The sequence below is a fragment of the Convolutriloba macropyga genome, chromosome 1 (assembly GCF_964194025.1).
Source record: "Convolutriloba macropyga chromosome 1, txConMacr16.3, whole genome shotgun sequence".
Classification (NCBI taxonomy): domain Eukaryota; kingdom Metazoa; phylum Xenacoelomorpha; order Acoela; family Convolutidae; genus Convolutriloba; species Convolutriloba macropyga.
The window spans coordinates 72,097,064-72,116,615 of NC_134468.1; the positions used below are offsets into that span (position 1 = coordinate 72,097,064).

At 35.8% G+C, this 19,552-nt stretch overlaps 2 protein-coding genes across 4 annotated transcripts in view; both read left to right on the forward strand.

Moving 5' to 3' along the window:
- The window catches only part of LOC142342327 (uncharacterized), a 53,818-nt gene extending 35,911 nt beyond the window's left edge, over positions 1–17,907 (forward strand). For 2 of the 3 annotated variants that reach the window (XM_075393628.1, XM_075393641.1), the window contains 5 exons: positions 6,339–6,380; positions 6,702–6,791; positions 7,412–7,567; positions 7,979–8,158; positions 16,789–17,907. In XM_075393628.1, the coding sequence (XP_075249743.1) occupies positions 6,339–6,380; positions 6,702–6,791; positions 7,412–7,567; positions 7,979–8,158; positions 16,789–17,030 (710 nt within the window). In that variant the 3' untranslated portion in view covers positions 17,031–17,907. The remainder of the gene's footprint in view (positions 1–6,338; positions 6,381–6,701; positions 6,792–7,411; positions 7,568–7,978; positions 8,159–16,788) is intronic. The other variant, XM_075393636.1, reaches the window with a different exon arrangement.
- Positions 1–19,552, forward strand: part of LOC142342349 (uncharacterized) — a 337,600-nt gene that overhangs the window by 63,451 nt on the left and 254,597 nt on the right. The window lies entirely within an intron of this gene.

Below are 19,552 nucleotides of genomic sequence, written 5' to 3' on the forward strand. Positions count from 1 at the left end.
TTGCAGTTTCGACCGAGTTGCGGGCTTGACTACATTTGTCACTCGAGCAATTTTTTTCCGTTCGCGTGATTAAATTTTTGGTCACAATTTTCTTCCTCACTATCAAATTGACTGTTCTTTACTGTAATTCTTTGAGATAAGGTCAACTGAGATTGTGTCACTCTATTGACCTTAATTTCAGAGCAAATAGTAGAAGTAGCAGTAAGTTATCTATTTTGAGGCTGCAGATCTACAAAGCTATGGCATTTATTTTCTGGCAGTCTGCCAGCTGTTTTCGATAGCTTTTTTTGTATTATCTAAAAGGTGTCATAAAATTATTGTTTTCTAAAGTTGTTGTACAGCTAAGGCCAAACTAAGTCGCTCCGGCTATTTTTGACATAATGGCTTCTAAAATTTTTTACCATCTGACCATTATGTTAGATACTACACAGAAACATATAGTACCATATTAAAAATGAGCTTTGCTAACATAAAATCTGAGATTTGATTTTGTGTCGTTTGATTCCTTGCAGGTGCAAGATCTAAAATACATAATTTGCCCTTAATATGACAGCGTGATTGATTTTTGCTTTCGAAATTCTTTCATTTTTGATCTTTTTCAAAATTTGTGTTTTTTGGACAGTAAGGTTTTTTATAAAATATTTTTGGTATTTCTCCCACTGAGAAACTGTCCCGGAAAACTTTTTTAGGTTAAGAACCTGGATTTATTGTAGACCTTTTCAAAACAGTGCAATAAAAATTTCGCATTATGTGGCCATAAAAAGCTGGTTGCTTCTAAACGAGAGTACATCGGTCCAGAGCAACAAGTCCACTGAAAATTTGGATTTATTTTTTTTTACTACTTCAGTTTTTACTACACTACCACTGATACTTTTAAGAGACGTTCATTCATGATGTGAAGAGCGGCTCATAGAGTTTGACCCCACCCACTTAACCCCACACACCTCAACCCTTAATAACCCCCACACCCCCCCCCCCCACTTCGCCCCAGTAGTGAAAAAAAGTGCTATCCAAACACATATAAAATTTGTTTCAAAATTATGGTTTTATGCTCAATTTTTTTTTGCAAAAGTTAAAATGCCAAAACTGCCGACTCGACAGATTTTCGGCATTTCATTTTTTTTTCTTAAAACAGGCTTAAAACAAATATTCCGAAAAGTTTTGTTTTGGGTCTATGGATAGCACCTTTTAGATCTTACTATAAAATTAAGCAAAACACTAGTATTAACCGAAACTATCATCTTACTATAATATCAACAAAAACACTAATATCACACAAAATATTATCTTAGTATAATATTAGCAAAACACTAATATTGAAATGGAAAAGTGCTATCCAGTTACCTAGTATAAAAATTTTCAAAAACATGGTTCGAAGCCTAATTTTAGAAAAAAATAACGGTGAAAATCTGTTTTCACCTTTATTTTAAAATGGGCTTCCAGTATTTTTGAGCAATTTTTATTTACTATTGTTTGTTTATCACTTTTTTCCACGACTCCCCCCCCCCCCTGTGCGCGCAACCAACTCATTCCCTTTGTAACCCAGCACTCCGGCCCCTACTCGCTCTCACCCAACCCCCCTCCCCCATGCTTACCCCCCTCTTCCCCCATGTTTAACCACCCCCCTCAATTGAGCTAAAACCAGCTTTCCTAAGCTGCAGCTAGCTACTGACAAAGCCAACCGCTCGCCAGTCGTTTGGGAGCAATTTGCGGGACGTTAGTTGGTTGTTTAAATTCAGTCCGTTTCACAATTTTAATTAGGTCCAGTTTTTGATTACATACATCACACTCGCCTTGATTTTTATTTGGCTTTTACCACCTTAATTTGAAGAGTTAATATGAGGACATCTCACTTTATGCAAAGGTTGTCAGCAGTTTTTGTTTAGAATACTTGATTTAGAACATAAGTTAGAACATAACTATTTTTTTCTTTGTTTTGTCAGGTTTTTTATTGCTTTTTTGAGACTAAAGGTCTCCAGAGCTGAGACAGCTGTTTTCTGACAATCTGCCAGCTATGTTTTTGGATGAGTTTGTATTGAATCATCTTTTGCTTTTCCAATGATAACTTTTTGATTGGTTACACGTGACTCACTCCCGAAATAGCTTTCCCTGACGCTCAAAATAACTTTAATATCAATAATTGGAGAAGTTAATTAAGCAGTTTAAGTGTTTGTTGGAATCCATACGCATACTTGTTCGATTCATTCTTTTGTGTAAATATCTAGAAATTTTGTTAAATGTTAATTATCGACTCTCTTCATTGCCAAATGTTGTTTGTCTACTCTGTTAGATTGTGGGAGAGATCATTTAAAATGTTTGACGATCACTGTTTGGATGAAGTCCTTATTGTGTGGAGACTTTTGTCACCTTATCTCGTTTCATCGTCTTATCATTTCAGCGTCTCATTGGATACTAAAGATGCTTCATATAACTTCGTTTTTTCCAAAAAAAACCTGCGAAAGGAAAACAATTGGCGGGTCGCCCGCCTCTAAGCAATTTAGTTGTTAGTGTTCATCTGAAAACATGATAATTTGGTTGTGACTAGAAAAGGGTGTACCGACGTTTTTGTTTTGTTTTGAGAGAACCGACGTTAATTGAGTTAAAGGTTTAGAGCAACCGATTTAATTGAGACGATTATGAAGAGTCGGCATCTAAACTTATTTCTTAAAAAGCCAAAATTAGAAATTTAAACAACCAAAATTTTGGTTAAATAATGCGGCAGTATTTAATAAGGCAAAATTTTTGCGAGATAAATAATTAGTAAACAACAATGTGGGCTATGACCAAGCTTCCTTGATCCACGTGAAGTGCATAAATCTATTGCAACTGAACATGTGATCACTGAACCATGGCAGTGTCTGCAAAATAATTGGGGGGTTATTTGTGTGAACAATACTTGTTTTACGGTTTTCCGCTTCGCTAATATCAAATACAGAGTCGCTTCACTTTTACGTCGGCATAGTATTATGTAAGCTAAGTTCATTTTAATCTCCCTTGGACCTTCGTAATTAAATTACAATTATTTAAACGATTGCCTCCAATTAGTAAAAGGAATTAGTTTCTTTCGGTCTTGTAATAGCATCAAAGACAGTTTTCAAAAGCGGTGTCCCAAAAAGTTCTTTAAGATGCACGCCTGCCCCGACTGTCGTGACTAGATTTTGATCATACGTGACTTACCTCACTCGATTATATGACTTTTGCTCCGAAGTTTAATTTGAATTAGTTTATGGTCGAAGGAACTTATATTTGTAATAAAGGTCCCCAATAAAAAGTCTGCTGTGGAATGATTTTTAACAAGCAGTTTAATAATTTAGCGTTCAATGTTTTCTACGTAGCTTTTTGACTGGCTTCGATAAATAGATTCAAAATAGTCACGCAAGTCGATTTTGCAAATATTCCGGCAATCTGTTCGCTATGTTTTTGCTATCAAGGTCTGAAAAACATAACCTATAGCCGCCCTCATGTTCTCAGTCAACTATTATAGAGCTCCTGTTTTTTACAATTCCAAGAATTTGAATTGTAGTGGGGCGCTCTTTTTCTGGATTTCTTCACACATTTTCATGATTTTTGAAGTCAAATTGATGTGGCGATTTTGGTCACGCCGAAACAGGAAGTAGCGTGAAAAAGCAAGTGGTTTTGCGGTGTAAAGTTTCTTCGCTCTTGTTTTAAAGTAGAGTGAGAAAATAGTGTTGGAACAAAAATTTGATTTCTCGCTGGTGGTTTTTTGTTCACATGCCTCATCCTGACATTGGTTTTATGAGCTGGTAGCGCTTGATGAGCATGAAGGTCTCTTAGAACCCTAAGCCTTACTGTACTCTAGAAATGCGAAAACTGTTGCGAGGAGACAGTTTCGTGATTTGAAGGGCGGTTCTTAGTCTTAAGAGTTTGACGCCATCAACCCCCTCCCCCATTACCCCCCTCAACACTCACATTGTCCACCCTCCTCAAACTGATTTCAACCTTAATTTTAAACCTGATTTTTTAACCCCTCGCATGTATAGCTCTCGCAATCCTACTCCCCAACACTTGCCCACGTCACACACACACACCCGCTCACCCCCATAATGCTAATTCCTAAGCCCCAGTTGGCTTCTACTGAAGCCAACCGCTCGCTAGCCATTTGAGAGCAATTCGACCGACGTCAGTCGGTTTTATTTTCGATTTTTTATCTGATTTTTTTTTCTAAATGCTTTTCCCAATCCATTCATTGTCCATTCTAGGTCTTGTTTCTTAATAAAAGTTCTTTGAATTCTGTCAGTGCTATGTTTTCGAAAAAAAAATTGTTCGCTGTGCCTTAGTTCAGCATTTTGCGTGAAATTGTTTTTGAATTTCTCTGCCAGTTTCATCCTTCGCTCATTCGGCTCTGCTTTAAACAGCAGTTGCACGCATAATGCCCTATTTTAGATGCACGCTGCTTGAACTTTATGCTTTTAAATCTTGGTTGCTCTCTTAAATGTGTTTTGGCATTGATACTAACCCGTGTATCTTCTCATTAGGAAAAATGATCATGCATATCTGCAAAATCCAATAAAAAAGTCCGCTTTTGAAAAACAATTTGTACAACAATGAGTTTTTAGCATTGTTTTTCTGTTCCTCCAATCCCAATCGTTGTTTATGGGAATTAATGGCGGCTATTTTCGGGCAATCGACCGGGTATGTTTCATTTTTGTTTTCGTTTTTGTTGTAATCCGTTTGTTTTTTGTTTAATTTGAGTGTTGCGATAATCTCTGGCCTGTTTCTAGATCTCGTTTGTTTAGGTTTTAGTATGTACCATTATTTTGAATGCGACTGCGTACTAGTTCAGTCCCTTCTATAGCTGCGAAGCTGTCAGCTGAGTGAGGGTGGATGTGATGCTCTTGGTTTTTGTTTCGTTGTTTAGCGTTTTTAGGCCTAAATCAGGAGAGAGGTTTTATTTGCACGGTCCTGTCACTCTTTTACTACTGTTTTGTTGCTTTTATATGCGTATGACCTGATATCCTGATTTAATTTGAGTTTTGTTTTATTATGAATTGAGAGATAATTTTTTTTCATTAATTACTACCCCACTCTCTAAAAGACTTCAGGGCACTCAAGATTGCTCTAAACCGTTTCAAGCTAATTAACGGTGTATTTTTCATTTTTAATAGTCTGTTTTGCAATGTAATAAGTATCTGGGACTCAATGTTATACTATATTCTATACTGTTCTATTTCTCTGTTTTGTCCATTTTTATGCTTCCACTTTTGTAATGTAATCATTGTTTGTTTTATAAATCGCTGCAAGATTGGCTCTGTACGATTTTTTTGCTTGTTTTCTACTAAGACATCAGGGCACTCAAGGTTACTCTAAACCATTCCAAACTGATTAACGGTGTACTATTTTTTGAATAATTCTACAGCACTTAAGTCTACTTCGGGGCTGTTTTGTCAATCTGGCACCTATGTTCAATAGCTGCTCTTAGTTGTAGTCAATAACGGTTTCTTTTTGTCAGCCTTGTATATTTTAATGAATCGCGCTGCAAGGTTGGCTTAGTACAATTTTCTACTTGTTTTTGGGCAAAATGACTTATTTCGACTTGCTTTGAAATTGATTGTGTGTACTTGTACATTAATTGGGATCAGTTTGAGTTAACACAGGTTCGCACAAAAATGCAAATACTGTTTTCGCCGTAGTACAATTGAGACTGGTAATCAAGTTTGTTTTAAGTGTTCACAATAGTTTATCCTCTAAACTGTTTTCGATTTTCACTCTTTTCAAATGCTGAGGGGTGTTCCGATTGTCTCAACTTTTTGTTGGAAAAGGTATTCAATTCATTGCGGTTGTCATCTAATTAGTTTTTAAAACTTAGTTATTAGTTTTTGAACATTACTTCCTGTCGTTTGCGTTATATAAGCGACAGTCTCTTCCAAAATACGGCGATTGATGTTCGATATTGTTTTTTATCGTTTTTTGGGCTCTTGGACTTAGTCATTCCAGAACAAAACTGATCTGCCGATGAGACCAAATCGCCAGAAGTTACTCGATAATAACGTGATCAAGGGATTTCAATAAGTTATTATGAAATTATGTATCTTATTGAGTAAATTCATTAATCGCTTCGAAGAAATTACTCACGGTAGGTTGTTTTAAAAGGCAGTAGGAATATCTCAAGGAATATCGCCGCATTTTAATACTGTATTTTAGTTGAGCTTTATGCTATGTATGAAAACTGTTTTTTGGAGCTGTAGTAGGAATGATAAGATATACGGGGAATTGACGCTGACAAGGCTGGAAGTAAATTTCGTGTAGAGTTTGTTTGCAAATGAGACCTACTGTGGCCGACTATTAGTTGGTTGTGGTAACCTATTGACCTGTTTCAGCTAACTATTATAGTCTTTTTCCTGCCTCCGTAGGATTAAGAGGTAGGTCACTCCACAGACAAGCCACCCTTGTCCCTTGTGACAATATCAACATACGAGTATAAAATAAACATGGTTTAATCATAGAACCTGTTCATTACTGAGTATCGTGACACAATTTTAAAGATTACACACCAAACTGAACGTACTCATGTGCCAATCGATGTATGTATGTATTTAAACATGTTTTTGGTTTCAACTGGCTGTTTTATGTTTGAGTTATTCCTTTTGAGTTATTATTTTGCCTGCGTCAGTGAACAGTTTCAATGTGAACATTGTTTTAACTAGGATGGTAAGTTTTGATAAAAATGATGTTATTTTCAGTATATGGAGCTGGCACCATGTCCACTTTGCAATCTACTTTGGACAGCAGTCAGTTTGGAGGGGGTCCTGGAAGCAATGTCACTGGACCAGGTAAAAAAACCTTGTTGTCGGGGCTATGCAGCTGATAAAATCAGAACGGCAATGTAGTGTTCAAAACACTTTCAAGAGTTACAGGGGAATAAATATATTGGTTGTAACTGAACATGAAAAAGAGATGCCGATAAGATTTGAAACGCAAATGAAAAGCTGTCATTCTTAAACTATCAAAACATAAGTTTCATTCAAAACTGTTAATAGATTTTTCTTATAAAATTTGAAAGAATGCTTAATTAAGAGTACCGTAAATGTTTCTTATACTCTGTGAAAGTTCAACTTCTTTTTAATTGCTCTCAAGGGAATTTGTGGCAACTGTATTCTTTCTGCGGACTTTTTTCGCTTGATCGATTTTTCGTCTGACGCTTTTAACTTTCCCCCCTCAAAAATGGTTTAAATTGGTAAAGCCTCAAGGCGTTAAGTGTCTGTTCATTGTTCTTCTAGTCTCTAATTATACGCTTCATCCAAACCGCTGATGGTTGAGACATAATTTAACGATTTGGTGGTCAATTTTGGGAAGTTTGGACCCCCTCCCCAGCCTTTAGTTTCCATCTATTTCATGGAGGGAAGCTAGCTTCTTTAAGCGATTCATCAACCATGTCTTTTCCAATTTTAAGGAGGGGGTGTCGGAATGATAGACACGACCACTACAGATAACAACTCCTCACATGATGGCAGCGAAGAGAACAATGACCAGTTGCCACCGCTGCCCTCTTCGATGAGTAGCCAAGGACCTCACGCTCCCTGGAACTTGGTAGCACCTCCCTATACAGGTATGAGTGATGCTGCTAAATTGAGATCAGTTAAAGATTTTTTGGTACTTTTACATAACTTGACTCTCACTTATTTTAACTTCCAAATTTTCGCTTCCAATTTAACGATTCCGTATCCAGTTCAATTTTGTCTTCGTTTAGGGCTGAAAAATCGTGGAGCAGAAAATAATGCTTCCGCCCCACACACGCTTCGAATAGAGTTTTTAAAAACTTTATTTGACCAAATTTGTCTTGTGCAAAATTAGTCTTACGAAGTCTAAAAGAAATTTTTCTATTAAAATTACATTAAAACGCTCTTTTATTGTAGTTGAAAACTACAATGAAAGCTCTTTTTAAACGGTAGCTAAGAAAACTCGCCTTAAGAATGTTTCAAAAGATTAAAATGTTATCAAAAAACAGTTTTGACAACAGGTTACAACCCACCGTCTGCAATGGGCTACAATGGGGCCAACATGTACAATCAGGGTGGCGGTGGTGGAGCGGTCGGTGTAACTTACTCCATGTACAACCAACAGCCAACCGCTCAACCCCAACAGACACAGGCCAAAACTCCCGATTTCATGTCAGGCGCCACTACACAATTGTCCTACTGTGAGTATAGATAGCTCATGCTAGCCAGAATCATAATTTTGCTTAACGAAATTTGTTGCAATTATATGGGTGTGTTATGATGGCCCGCATTTCTGAATTCTGTGTTGAATAGCCACGCCATCTGCTTCGCCGGCTATGACTGTAATACGCTGCAAATTATTTTCTTTACAACTTCAAACTAATTTTTGTTCCGCTTTACCTAATTTTGTCGCGTTGCGTGATATATTTTTGGCTTCTCCAGGCTAGTTTCATTCTATGCTCTTTCACTTCATTTAAAGCGAAGTTTCTAATCAGATCACTTTGAAATAAACCGAAATAAACGAAATCAAAAATAGAAACAGTATACCTATAAAGCCCAGTTATACAGTTTTAGATGTTGTAACTTAACTTTTTTGAATTTTAGACTTAATTGCAAGGCCAACGGCTTATTAATTGCTCTCAAACGAAGTTTGTTGCAATTATAATAGTCCTGTCGGTCTTTTTTATGCGAGTTTTCGCTTGACCGATTTTTCGTCTGACCTATTTGACTTTTCGTCCTCAAAAACGGGATAACAGTTAGCGCCCAGCGGGCATTAAGTGTGCTTAGAGCTTTTCAGCTCTAGTGCAGCCTAAACTGTTTTGGAGACTTATACTTTTACGTATGGTGTGAAGGGCGGGTCTTAGAGGTTGAAGACCCCCCCCCCCCACCATTACCCCCTCCCCCCACCGCGCTGTTGCCCCACACCCCACTGCTGCCCCCCCATAAAACATCAGCCCCCCCCCCCCCCCCCCCCTCCACGTGACTAACTACTGAGGAACAATCGCTCGCTAAAACAGGCAAATTTATACTAATTTTCCCAATTTTTTTCAAGCTTTTTTAAAATTTTTGTCATTTGAGTATTATCAGCCCTAGGTGTCAAGGTACCTCCTCTAGGGTTTGATAATGCGTTACTGCATAGTTTCTAGTGATAATGGAATGGTATCAACATTTTAACAGCACGAATTTTAGCATTTTTTTTGACAAAATGTGACATTTTTTTTTATTTTGACATTTATTTTCCATTATTCAAGTCTTTCCAGACCCAGGGGCCAGAAAACCTCCTTAAGAGCTTGATAATAAGTTAATGAAAAAATTTTATTTCCCTTGGAATAGTTTTCAACTTTTTAATATCACAAATATTAGCAATTTTTCGATAAAACGTGCTTTTTTTCAAGTTTTGAAAATTTTTGTCGGTGTTTAGGTGTTTAAGTTTTCCAGCCTCAAGAGCCAAGGAACCTCTTCTAGGGTTTGTCAATAGGTTACTGTATAGTTTCTAGTTGTACTGTAATGTTCATGATTTTAACATCACGAATTTTGGCATTTTTTGACAAAACTCCGATTTTTCATTTTTGATTTCTTGTAAATATTCAGGTTTTTTCAGCCTCAGGGGTCAGAAAACCTCCGTAAGAGTTTGAAACAAGTTACTGGAAATTTTTTTGGTCATTGATTAGTTTTCAACTTTTTAATATCACAAATTTTTGTAATTTTGATAAAACTTGCAATTTTTCAAGTTCTTACGGAACATCATCTGGGTTTGATAATAGGTTACTGCATATTTTCTTGATGAAATGGAATGTTTTTCAAGATTTAAGTATGACGAACTAAAGCAATTTTTTTAAAAATATTTGCAAGTTTTTAATCTATTTAAATTTTTTCATGTTTCCGGCACCAAGGGCCCAGGGATCTCCTCCAAAGTTTGATAATAAGCTGCTGCATAGTTTCTAGAGTTAATGGAAAGGTTTTCAATATTTTAATGACTCCAGTTTTAGCAAGTTAGTTTAAATTTTCTTATTTTCGGAAAACTATTATGTCCTAAGTTATGGATCTTTATGAGCCAGTGAAACTATTTAAATTTTCAAATAGGGATACTGGATAGTCTCCCGAGACAATTTAGTGGTTTTGAAGACAATATTATCTTGAATTATAACAAGATTTTGTTAAAATTTGCGATTGTTCTCAAATTTTTTGATTATTGTCTTTTAACGATCATTACTGGCCAGTGAAACTTTTTCAGTCTTGCAGATGGGCTACCTGACAGAACTACTGAGCCAATAAATAGTTTTGAAGTTTTTCATTGCGAAATCCGGAAGCTTTTATTAAATTTTGCAATATTTTGCAAAATTTTTAATATCAGTTTTTTCAATTTATTTACTAGTAATGCTAGAAAACGAAAAGTTGCAAAGTCGAATCAAGATAAAGCTAGCCTCTGTAAACGCATTTGAACAATTTTTTCACTGCAAAATCTGGAAACCTTTCTTTTAAATTTTGTACTTATCTGTTTTTTCTGTTTGATTTAATTACTAACAAGGCTAGAAAACTAAAAGTTGCAAAGTCGAATCAAGATAAATCTAGCCTCAGTAAACGCATTTGAACATTTTTTTCACTGCAAAATTTGGAAACCTTTTAAATTTTGTACTTATCTGTTTTTTTTCTGTTTGATTTAATTAATAACAAGGCTAGAAAACTAAAAGCTGCAGAGTCGAATCCCATTTTGGAAAATATCCCTAGTTCTCTATGTCGGATGAGGTTTCTTTCTTTCTTTTTCTCGTTCACATTTTATCTCTCTCACACTTCTCTCTCTCTCTCTCTCTCTCCTTAACTCTTTGTTGATGCCGCACTTCAGCTGCTGTTATGTGGCGTTATACGGTCATCTATTATCCTCATTAATGCTGAATTATAACAGAAATGTTTTATCATAAATGACTTAAATAGCACGTTAGGAAATCATTGTTATTTGCTCTCAAACGCAGTTTATGGCAAATATTTTAATCCTCTTTGTCGTTTTTTTTGTGCAATTTTTCGCTTGACCGATTTTTCGTCTGACCCATTTGACTTTTCGTCTTTAGAAATGGGATAAAGAGGTAGCGCCTAGTTTGCATTAAGTTCTTTTAGCGCCGTTCAGCCCACTAGTCGTCAAGTATGCGATTAACAGAAACTGTTTTGAAGACTTACACTTATGGTGTGGTTCTTTAGAAATTGCTCCCACACCCCCACCCACCGCCCAAACATCAGTCCCCCAATACACTGTTGCACCCCCTCCGCTGCGATGCACGCTCCGCTGCTCTCACCGCACGCCCCATGAAATAAGTTAAAGCTAGGCTCACTAAACTTTGGCTGGCTTTTGACGATGTCAACGGCTCGACGGTCGTAGATTCTAGTTTTTACGACTCGAAGAGGAGATATGATTAATAACCGCCTCAGCTTCTCAGCAGGGTATAGCGCTCCTAATTTTTTAGATTTCAAAGAGTTTGAATTGTATTGGGGCGCTGTTTTTTTTTTAAAGATCTAGTCACAGATTTTTATCATTTTTGCAGTCAAATTGGAGTTGTGATTTTGGTCACACTGAAACAGGATTCTGGAGTTAAAACGTTTCGCTCTAACTTTAAAGTGAGAGTTTGAACAAATTTTGCTTTCTCGCTAGTGGTTTTTGTTCACATGCGGCAGTTTCACTTTGATTTTTTTTGTTTTTTCGATTTTTTGGATTGGATTTTTTCCTAAGTAGTTTTCCCAATCCATTCATTTTTCAATATAGGCCTAGTTTTTTTGTTTAAACCGAATTTCGATTTCGCGCGAGTGGCTTTTTGTTCACATGCGGCATTTTGGCATTGATGTTCTGTTATTTTTTTTTAGAAATGGTTTTCACAATTCACTCAGTCCGTTCTAGGTCTAGTTTTCAACTTAGTAAATGAATTGTACGTCAGGACTCGTCCTACGTTTTTCACTTCATCTAACAAAAGTTCTTCTGTTTACCTTATTAATAGCCGCGAAGCGATAGCTGAGGCTATTTTTGGTCTTCTCTTGTTTTTTTACTTCGTCTTCGCGATTTTTGTTACGACCGTTTGACGTCACCATCACTCCAAATCTGCCTTTTGGTCATTCGTTCATGCAATTTCAACTGAATTGCTTGTGTGACGTTATTTTTCACTCTTATTGGAGCGAATTTAGTGTCCATTCTCGTGAAAAAGTTTTGTGGTCACACGTGACTTACTCAGTCTCAAAAAAGACTTCTTTACTCTAAAATTGACTTTTCTGCATTTCCATTTAAAGAGATAAGGTCAAGTGAGTGTATATCACTCTAATTGAAAGTTATTTATGAGCAGCTAATAGAAGCAGCAGTAAGTTATACAGATTCATTATCATAATTTCAAAATCTGCTTTCTTAATGAAACTAATTTTTTACTCTCTTAAATCTTTTATACTGCAGATCTGTCAGCTGTGTTATTTCCCCTTTACCCTACTTTTTGCGTGAAATCTTTTTTGACTTCTCTAGGTTAGTTTCACTCTTCGGTCTTTCTGCTAAAAGTGTTTCTAGACAGGAGCTACGCAGCAAAGCAAATTAAAACGAACAGGGTCAGTATCAAAAAACGAAATCAGAAATAGAAACGGGATAAACCCTTAAACCCCATTTTTAGATGCGCGTTACTCGAACTTTGTTTTTGTAAGTCTTAGTTACCATCTCTAATGATTATTGCTATTGATACTAGCTCCTCTTTTGTCTCACTATGAAACAGGAGTATGTTCAACTACAAAATGACATCAAGATACTTCGCTTTTTAAAATTGTTTTCCTATAAAAATCGTTTTTTCAATATTTTCTTTTCTTTCAATCCCAATTGTCATTGTGGGTATCAACGGCGGCTTTTTTCCGACCATCTGTTGGGTTTGATCATCTATTAATTGTCCAATGAGTCAGATTTTTTGAAAAAAGCTGTCTATTTGTGTTTTCGTTGTTTCCACCCCAATGGATTTCTAGGGAGTCAAAAGTAGAAATTTTCTGGCTGTTTTTTAAGCTGTTTGTAGAGCTTAGCTATATTGCGGCGCTCGTGTTTTTACAACTCGAGGAGGAGTATTGGTGTTCTACAGGTTACAGGTTTTTTATTACTCGAAGAGGAGTATTGGTATTCTACAGTTTTTTCTTAGCGGATGCAAGTTTGTTCATGACTTGAACTTCTGACTTCTCTTTTCGGTCTGTTTTGGAACGTTGACCTATGCTTTCGAACATTGGACCTTATCAATATCTTAGTGTGTAATGTATATTAATTATGAACTGTATTATTCAAGGTGAGATGGTCATTTAGAGTTCTTTTGATCCCATAAAAGTCCTTTTTACCTACCCCCCTCACCTCAGTTCCTTCTCCCACCATCCCCCTTACACCTACCTAACCCCACCTCTTAGCTAACCGCCTCACCTTGAATTCCAGTCTCAGGGGACCAGGGAACCGCCTCTAGTGTTAAATAATAGGTCACTGCATAGATTCAAGTAGCAAAGGAGGGATTTTTCAACTTTTTTAATGTCACGAATTTCGACAATTTTTGATGAAATTTGCATTTTTTCAGGTTTATTGATTTTTTTGTTTTTTAACCTAGGGGCCGGTGAACCTCCTTTAGGGCTTGAAAATAGTTTACTGCATAGTTGTTAGGGGCAATTGAATAGTTTTAAACATTTTGTTATCACGAATTTCAACAATTTTTTATTATTTTGTGAGTTTATTGATTTCTAAGGGCCGGTGAAACACTTTTAAGTTTTGCATGTGAATTATTGAACAGATGCGAGACAATAAAATGGTTTTGAACTTAATGATATTGCGGAGCTGGGAAACTTGCAATAAAATTTGCACTTTTTAATTTTTTTAAATTTGTCATGTTTCTCCTTAATTTCTATTTAGTGGCCAATTAACCCCTTTCAGGGCTTGTGCGTTTGTCAATGAATTTATTTAAATGGATCAATTTTGGCTTTCAAGGTCAAAACTTCAAAAAGTTTAGCAATGATATTTTGGTTTTGTTTTTATTGATTATTTTAGTTTCTCTACTTTTGGTACTGTTTGTCTTTTTGGCTGATATTATTGAATTGATCTGATGGTCAGATACATTAGTTCTAAGAATTTCATTCATTCTTTGGATTGTATTTAAGGTAATCTTCTGTGATGTTTTTAATTTGTCTTTATATTTTGATGACGATTTACGTTTGACTCATGACTTACTCTCACTTTTTCATCTGAATAGATTTTAATTTGTTTCGCGCATTGAATTACGCAATGTAGTGAATACTTGCCGGCTATGTTTTGTTTAGTCAAGGAATTGTAAGTCAGGACTTGTCCTGCTGTTTTTTAATTCTTTTAACCTTTTTATCACGTTTTTCATGTTTTTAAGTGGCGACTTTTTGATTACTGACTAAATCCACTCACTTTTTCAACTGAATAGAATTTAGAATTCATCCAACAAATTTGAGCTAGTAGGTTTAATTAATATAATGTGAAATCAGAAAAAATTGCTAAAACAAAAAGTCCGGGCACTAAGACTAAATGTTTAAAGACTTCGTGCTTTAAGTCATCAAAGTTCATTAGAGTTAACTGCCAACTGATATTAGTATTAAGCCTATACAGTTTAGACGCCGATTTCACCATATTTATCTATCAAGACCGCAAAAGAAGTTAGAATACTTGTTGACATGTGGAAAAAAATGGGTTATCGCTTTATAGTTTCTAACTGTTTCAATTATATCGCCGATCAGTTGTGTCAACGAATTGTTTTTTTGACGATTTGGCAATGTTTTGTTGACTGTCAGGGGAAGTAGGCTGTTATGCATGGGAAGTCAGGCTTTGCCGCCTTTTGTTTCTTTTTCAAGTTAGAAAATGTTTGTAGTAGATGGTTTATTATAGTTATAGATAGTTTATAGATAATTATATTAGTAGTTGGATTTTAAATTGTTTTCCTATCCCATTGTCAATGAGGCTATTTTTTAGCAGCAATCGACCGGCAATCTATAGAGGCTATCAGGACTCCTTTGCATTTGCATTAAGCAAATTCAGGTTACATGTTTACATGGATGAACTTGTAGATGAGCTAATTACCATTTAATTGCTCTCCAACAAAATTTGTGTCAATTATATTAGTCCCCTTGGTCTTTTTTGCAATAACTCGTACTACCGACTTTTCGTCTGATATTTTTATAGCTGCGAAGCTGTAAGCTGAGCGAAGCTATATTGCGGTGCTCTTGGTTTTTTTTACAATTCAAAGAATTTGAATTGTATTGGGGTGCTGTTTTTTTTTAAGATCTGTTCACACATTTTCATGATTTTTGAAGTCAAATTGGAGTAGTGATTTTGGTCACGCCGAAACAGGAAGTGGAGCGAAAAAGCGAGTGGTTTTGTGGCGTGAAATTTTTTCGCTCTAAATTTAAAGTAGAGTGCGAAAACGGTGTGTGAACAAAAATTCGTTTTCTCGCTAGTGGTTTTTCGTTCACATGCGGCAATTTCACTTTGATTTTTACAGTTTTTTCGGTTTTTTGGATCGCATTTTTTTTCTAAATGGTTTTCCCAGTCCATTCATAGTTCATTCCAGGTCTAGTTTTTTGTTTAGTCAATGAAATTTCTTTGAATTGTACGTCAGGACTTGTCCTGCTATGTTTTTTTGTTTCGTCTGACGCTCTTTTTTTTTGTTCACACAGCATGTTTTTACATTTGTTCACACAGCAAAGCTGAAAAAGTCAAATTTTCTGAATGACTTCTTCCTCTCACTAACGGCATTTGCGCGCGTGACGTCATTTCTCACTCGCTTTAGCAAAAGTTTTTAGGTTATTTGCGTGATTAGATGTTGATCATACGTCACTTACCTCACTCAATAAAATGACTTTTGCACTTTAAAACTTAAGTGTAGTTTGAATTTGTTTAAGGTCAAAGGAACTCATTTGTGCTGTAAAGGTCCCTAATGAGAGGCTTCTGCGGAATGAATTTTAACAAGCTTTATTAATTTATCGCTGTATGTTTTTTACCTAGTTTTTTTGAGCGGCGTCGATTTTTTTTCTCAATTTAGATCTGTATCTGTTTCTATCTCTATTATATGGCACGCAGGTCTATTCTTTCGCAGCTATTCTGGCAATCTACCGGCTATGTTTGATCTATTTTGCTCAGCCCCCCCCCCCCCCCCCGTCCACGAGTTTAGTGGGCATTTAACTTTTATATCCCAGCCAGACGTGCTATTTTTTGTATAGTAAAGCATTTTGCATATAACAAATTGCATATTGCGTTAGTCGTTACTTTGAGAGTAATTTGCCCACGTTAGTCGTTTTTGTTTCAACTTTTAAATGATCCGTTTGTGAAATGATTTTTGTTGCTTAGGTCCGTTCTCAGAATCTCCGGTGTTCCAAACTTTTAAAATTCAACCAGAAGGGTAATATGCGGATCATTCGACGAATAAAATTCAAAATATAAGCAAAGCTGTGTATTTTGAATTCTGTTTGCCAAATGATCCATATATCACCAACCTTCGGATTTTTCTGGACGCAAAGCAAAAAAAATAATATATTTTAAACAATGAGGCCAAAAAATAAATCCCAGTTGGGAGTTTAGAACACTATAAATTTGTTGACTTTAGTAGTAGCTACTCAAGGATCATTAAATGGGATTCTTATATCTCGAAAGAACTACTAGCCAGATTTTAATGATAGTTCGTGAAATCTTTTTGCTATCCTTCCCTCAGTTGCCTGTTTCCTGACTAACAGCGCCATATTTAGTTAATTCAATGTCCTAAATTCTGAAGACTAAAAAAGCTTATAATGAAACATCTATCTGGTGTAGCAATTTTTATCATGTTGCAAAATTTCATGATTATAGCTAGCAACGTGACCCCAATGCACCACCATCACCCCCAACAACAACTGGCAACTCAATTTGCTGGCGGAGGAGGCGGTTCGAACCTGAGTGAGTCCAGGATGCCCCTACTAATGATGAACAACACCTCATCGCCCGGGGGACCCCAAAGCCAGATTAGAAAGGACTTCGTATCCCAGAATAACCCCGCGGGAGCCAATCAGCATCAAGGAGCAAATGACTCAATCTTTGCGAACGTCATGTGATAACATAATTTAACGTGCTTCATGACTAATCTCAATTAGCCGAAAGGGTCTCAATTAGCAGTTTGTTCACTCGTTGTCTCAAGTCATTTATTTTCTTCTTGATTTTCTTTTCGCAATTTCCTTGGCTGGCGTATCTTTTGGCCGAATGGCTCAATTGGAGGAAATTATATAACAAGTGCACTGTTCACGGATAGCAATAGCCACCAATTCAATCTTTCAATTAATACTCTTGATATAAAAATTGAAACTGATCAATTGCTCTAAAATTCAAATCTATTTAACTTTTATCTTTGTTGTTCGAATTTGTTGGTACACTTAAACACTTACGCCCTATCTGTTTACCCTCTCCTCTCTCTATCCTTTGTTGTAGTTAATGCACGATTAGTCATTTTTATCCCTTATTCGCAAACTCATTCAAAGGGCTGTGATTTTTTCGATTTTCCCAATTTGTCCATTAACCATTTTTGAATTTTGCTCCAGAGTGCTCCAAAGTTGCTGCATACATAACTCTTACGAATTACGAGTTGAATAAAATTGATCCGTTATTTGGAGCACTTGTTAATGATGGTCTGTTTTCACTGCACGATTAAATATTAGTTTTGATTAGAAGTTAAATTTTCAATTTGACTTTGGAACTGAAATTAAAAGTTTGATGGTTTTGTTCGAATAATAAACAAAGTGAATAATTTATTTATATGCGAAAAGATGATATTACTCATTTGTATTCGATGTGAATCAGTCTTCTGAAGTATGTGTACCGCCTTGAAATTGTTGTGATCAATCAAATGGTGTCGCGCATTTTGATATAAATTGAATATAAATTTTGCGATTAGTTTATTAGATCATTAAATGAAATTGCATGAATTTTTATGACCGTACAGTAAGTAAATTTTGATTCTATTAAAATCGGATTTTATGAAATGTTACCTAATTTGAAAGATATTCTTTCATATGGAATCAAGATTTGAAGGAAATTTTTATTTTGTTCAATCATGGCATAAATTCTGTCCTTCGAGGTCTTAAATGCTCGTTTATTTGTAAATTGAAATATTTTTTCAAGAAAATCTTGAGTTTGGAACAAGCAGTGATACTCTAAAGGCAGTTGTTTCATGTTTTTGAACCCGCATTGGCTAAACGTGTTTACGAAACGAAGGGTAGTTAAGGTGATCTGTTTGTCAATGCTGCGTTTGAAAAGAAAGCGTTTTGGCCAGGATGCTGAACAAGTCAAAAGCAGAGAAGATTGTGAAAGGCCTGCCTTTCTCTAACCAATAATTTCGAAGTGAATTTGAAACCGGAAATGCAGCATGTGCTAAAATTTGTAGTGGTTTGACTGCTGAACGAATTTTGGAACGCAAAGAGTAATTTCTGTTCATGCCGCTGTTTAGAGCGAGAATTTGACGTGAAAAAAATTTTCTGTACACATGCGGCTTTTTGCGGCATTTTTCTTTGGTGTGAACTAATTTTCTGCTGGAAAAATTTCAACTGCTTTAACATCGTTGTAAACGTCTTTTGTGTATGAGAATTGATGAGTTTTAAGCCAATTTGGAGATTTGTGAGCTTTTTTGTGGAATTTTAGTGATTTTTTCACCCATTGTTTTGTTTAATAGCCGCACAGCGATAGCTGGGGCTATTATTGCCTTCTCTTGGTTTTTTACAATTCAAAGAATTTGAATTGTATTGGGGTGCCGGCTTTTTGTGGCATTTTTCTTTCGTGTAAACTGATTTTCTGTTGGAAAAATTTCAACTGCTTTAACATCGTTGTAAACGTCTTTTGTGTATGAGAATTGATGAGTTTTAAGCCAATTTGGAGATTTGTGAGTTTTGTGAAATTTTAGTGACTTTTTCACCCATTGTTTTGTTTAATAGCCGCACAGCGATATCTGGGGCTATTATTGGCCTTCTCTTGGTTTTTTCCAATTCAAAGAATTTGAATTGTATTGGGGCGCTGTCTTTTTTTACGACTCGAAGAGGAGTATTGGAGAAGTCCTTTTTTTAAATCAATTTTATTGGAGTGAATATTGAAGCGGGAAATGAAACACGTGAAAAAATTTTGAGTGATTTTTGTTGCTGAACAAAATGAAGAGTGGAGCGAAAAGAGTGGTTTTTGTTCACGCTGTTTTCTAGAGAGCGAGAAATTGAGGTCTGACAAAAAAATTCTTTAAGCGAGCGAAATTTTTTGTTCACGTGCGGAATTTTGAAGCAGTTTTTTTAAATATTTTTTTGTTTAAGAGGTTTGGTTATGATTCTCTTTAATTTTGAGGCTGGTTTTGGTAGTGTTTTGAAGGTTTCTGGAAATATATTTGAATTTTATGCTAATTCGTTGGTTTTTCATGTATTTTGATGATTTTTAGGCTTATTTTCGCGATTTTTTGACTTTTATTTTGTTTTACTGCCTCAAATGGGCACTGAAAAGACCCCTATTACTTGAGCAGTATTTATTCTACAAGTGGCTACAATTTCGTTGATATAAAGCTTTTTTTTCGAAAAATATGAGGAAAAATGGCAATAGTTGGAACTATTTT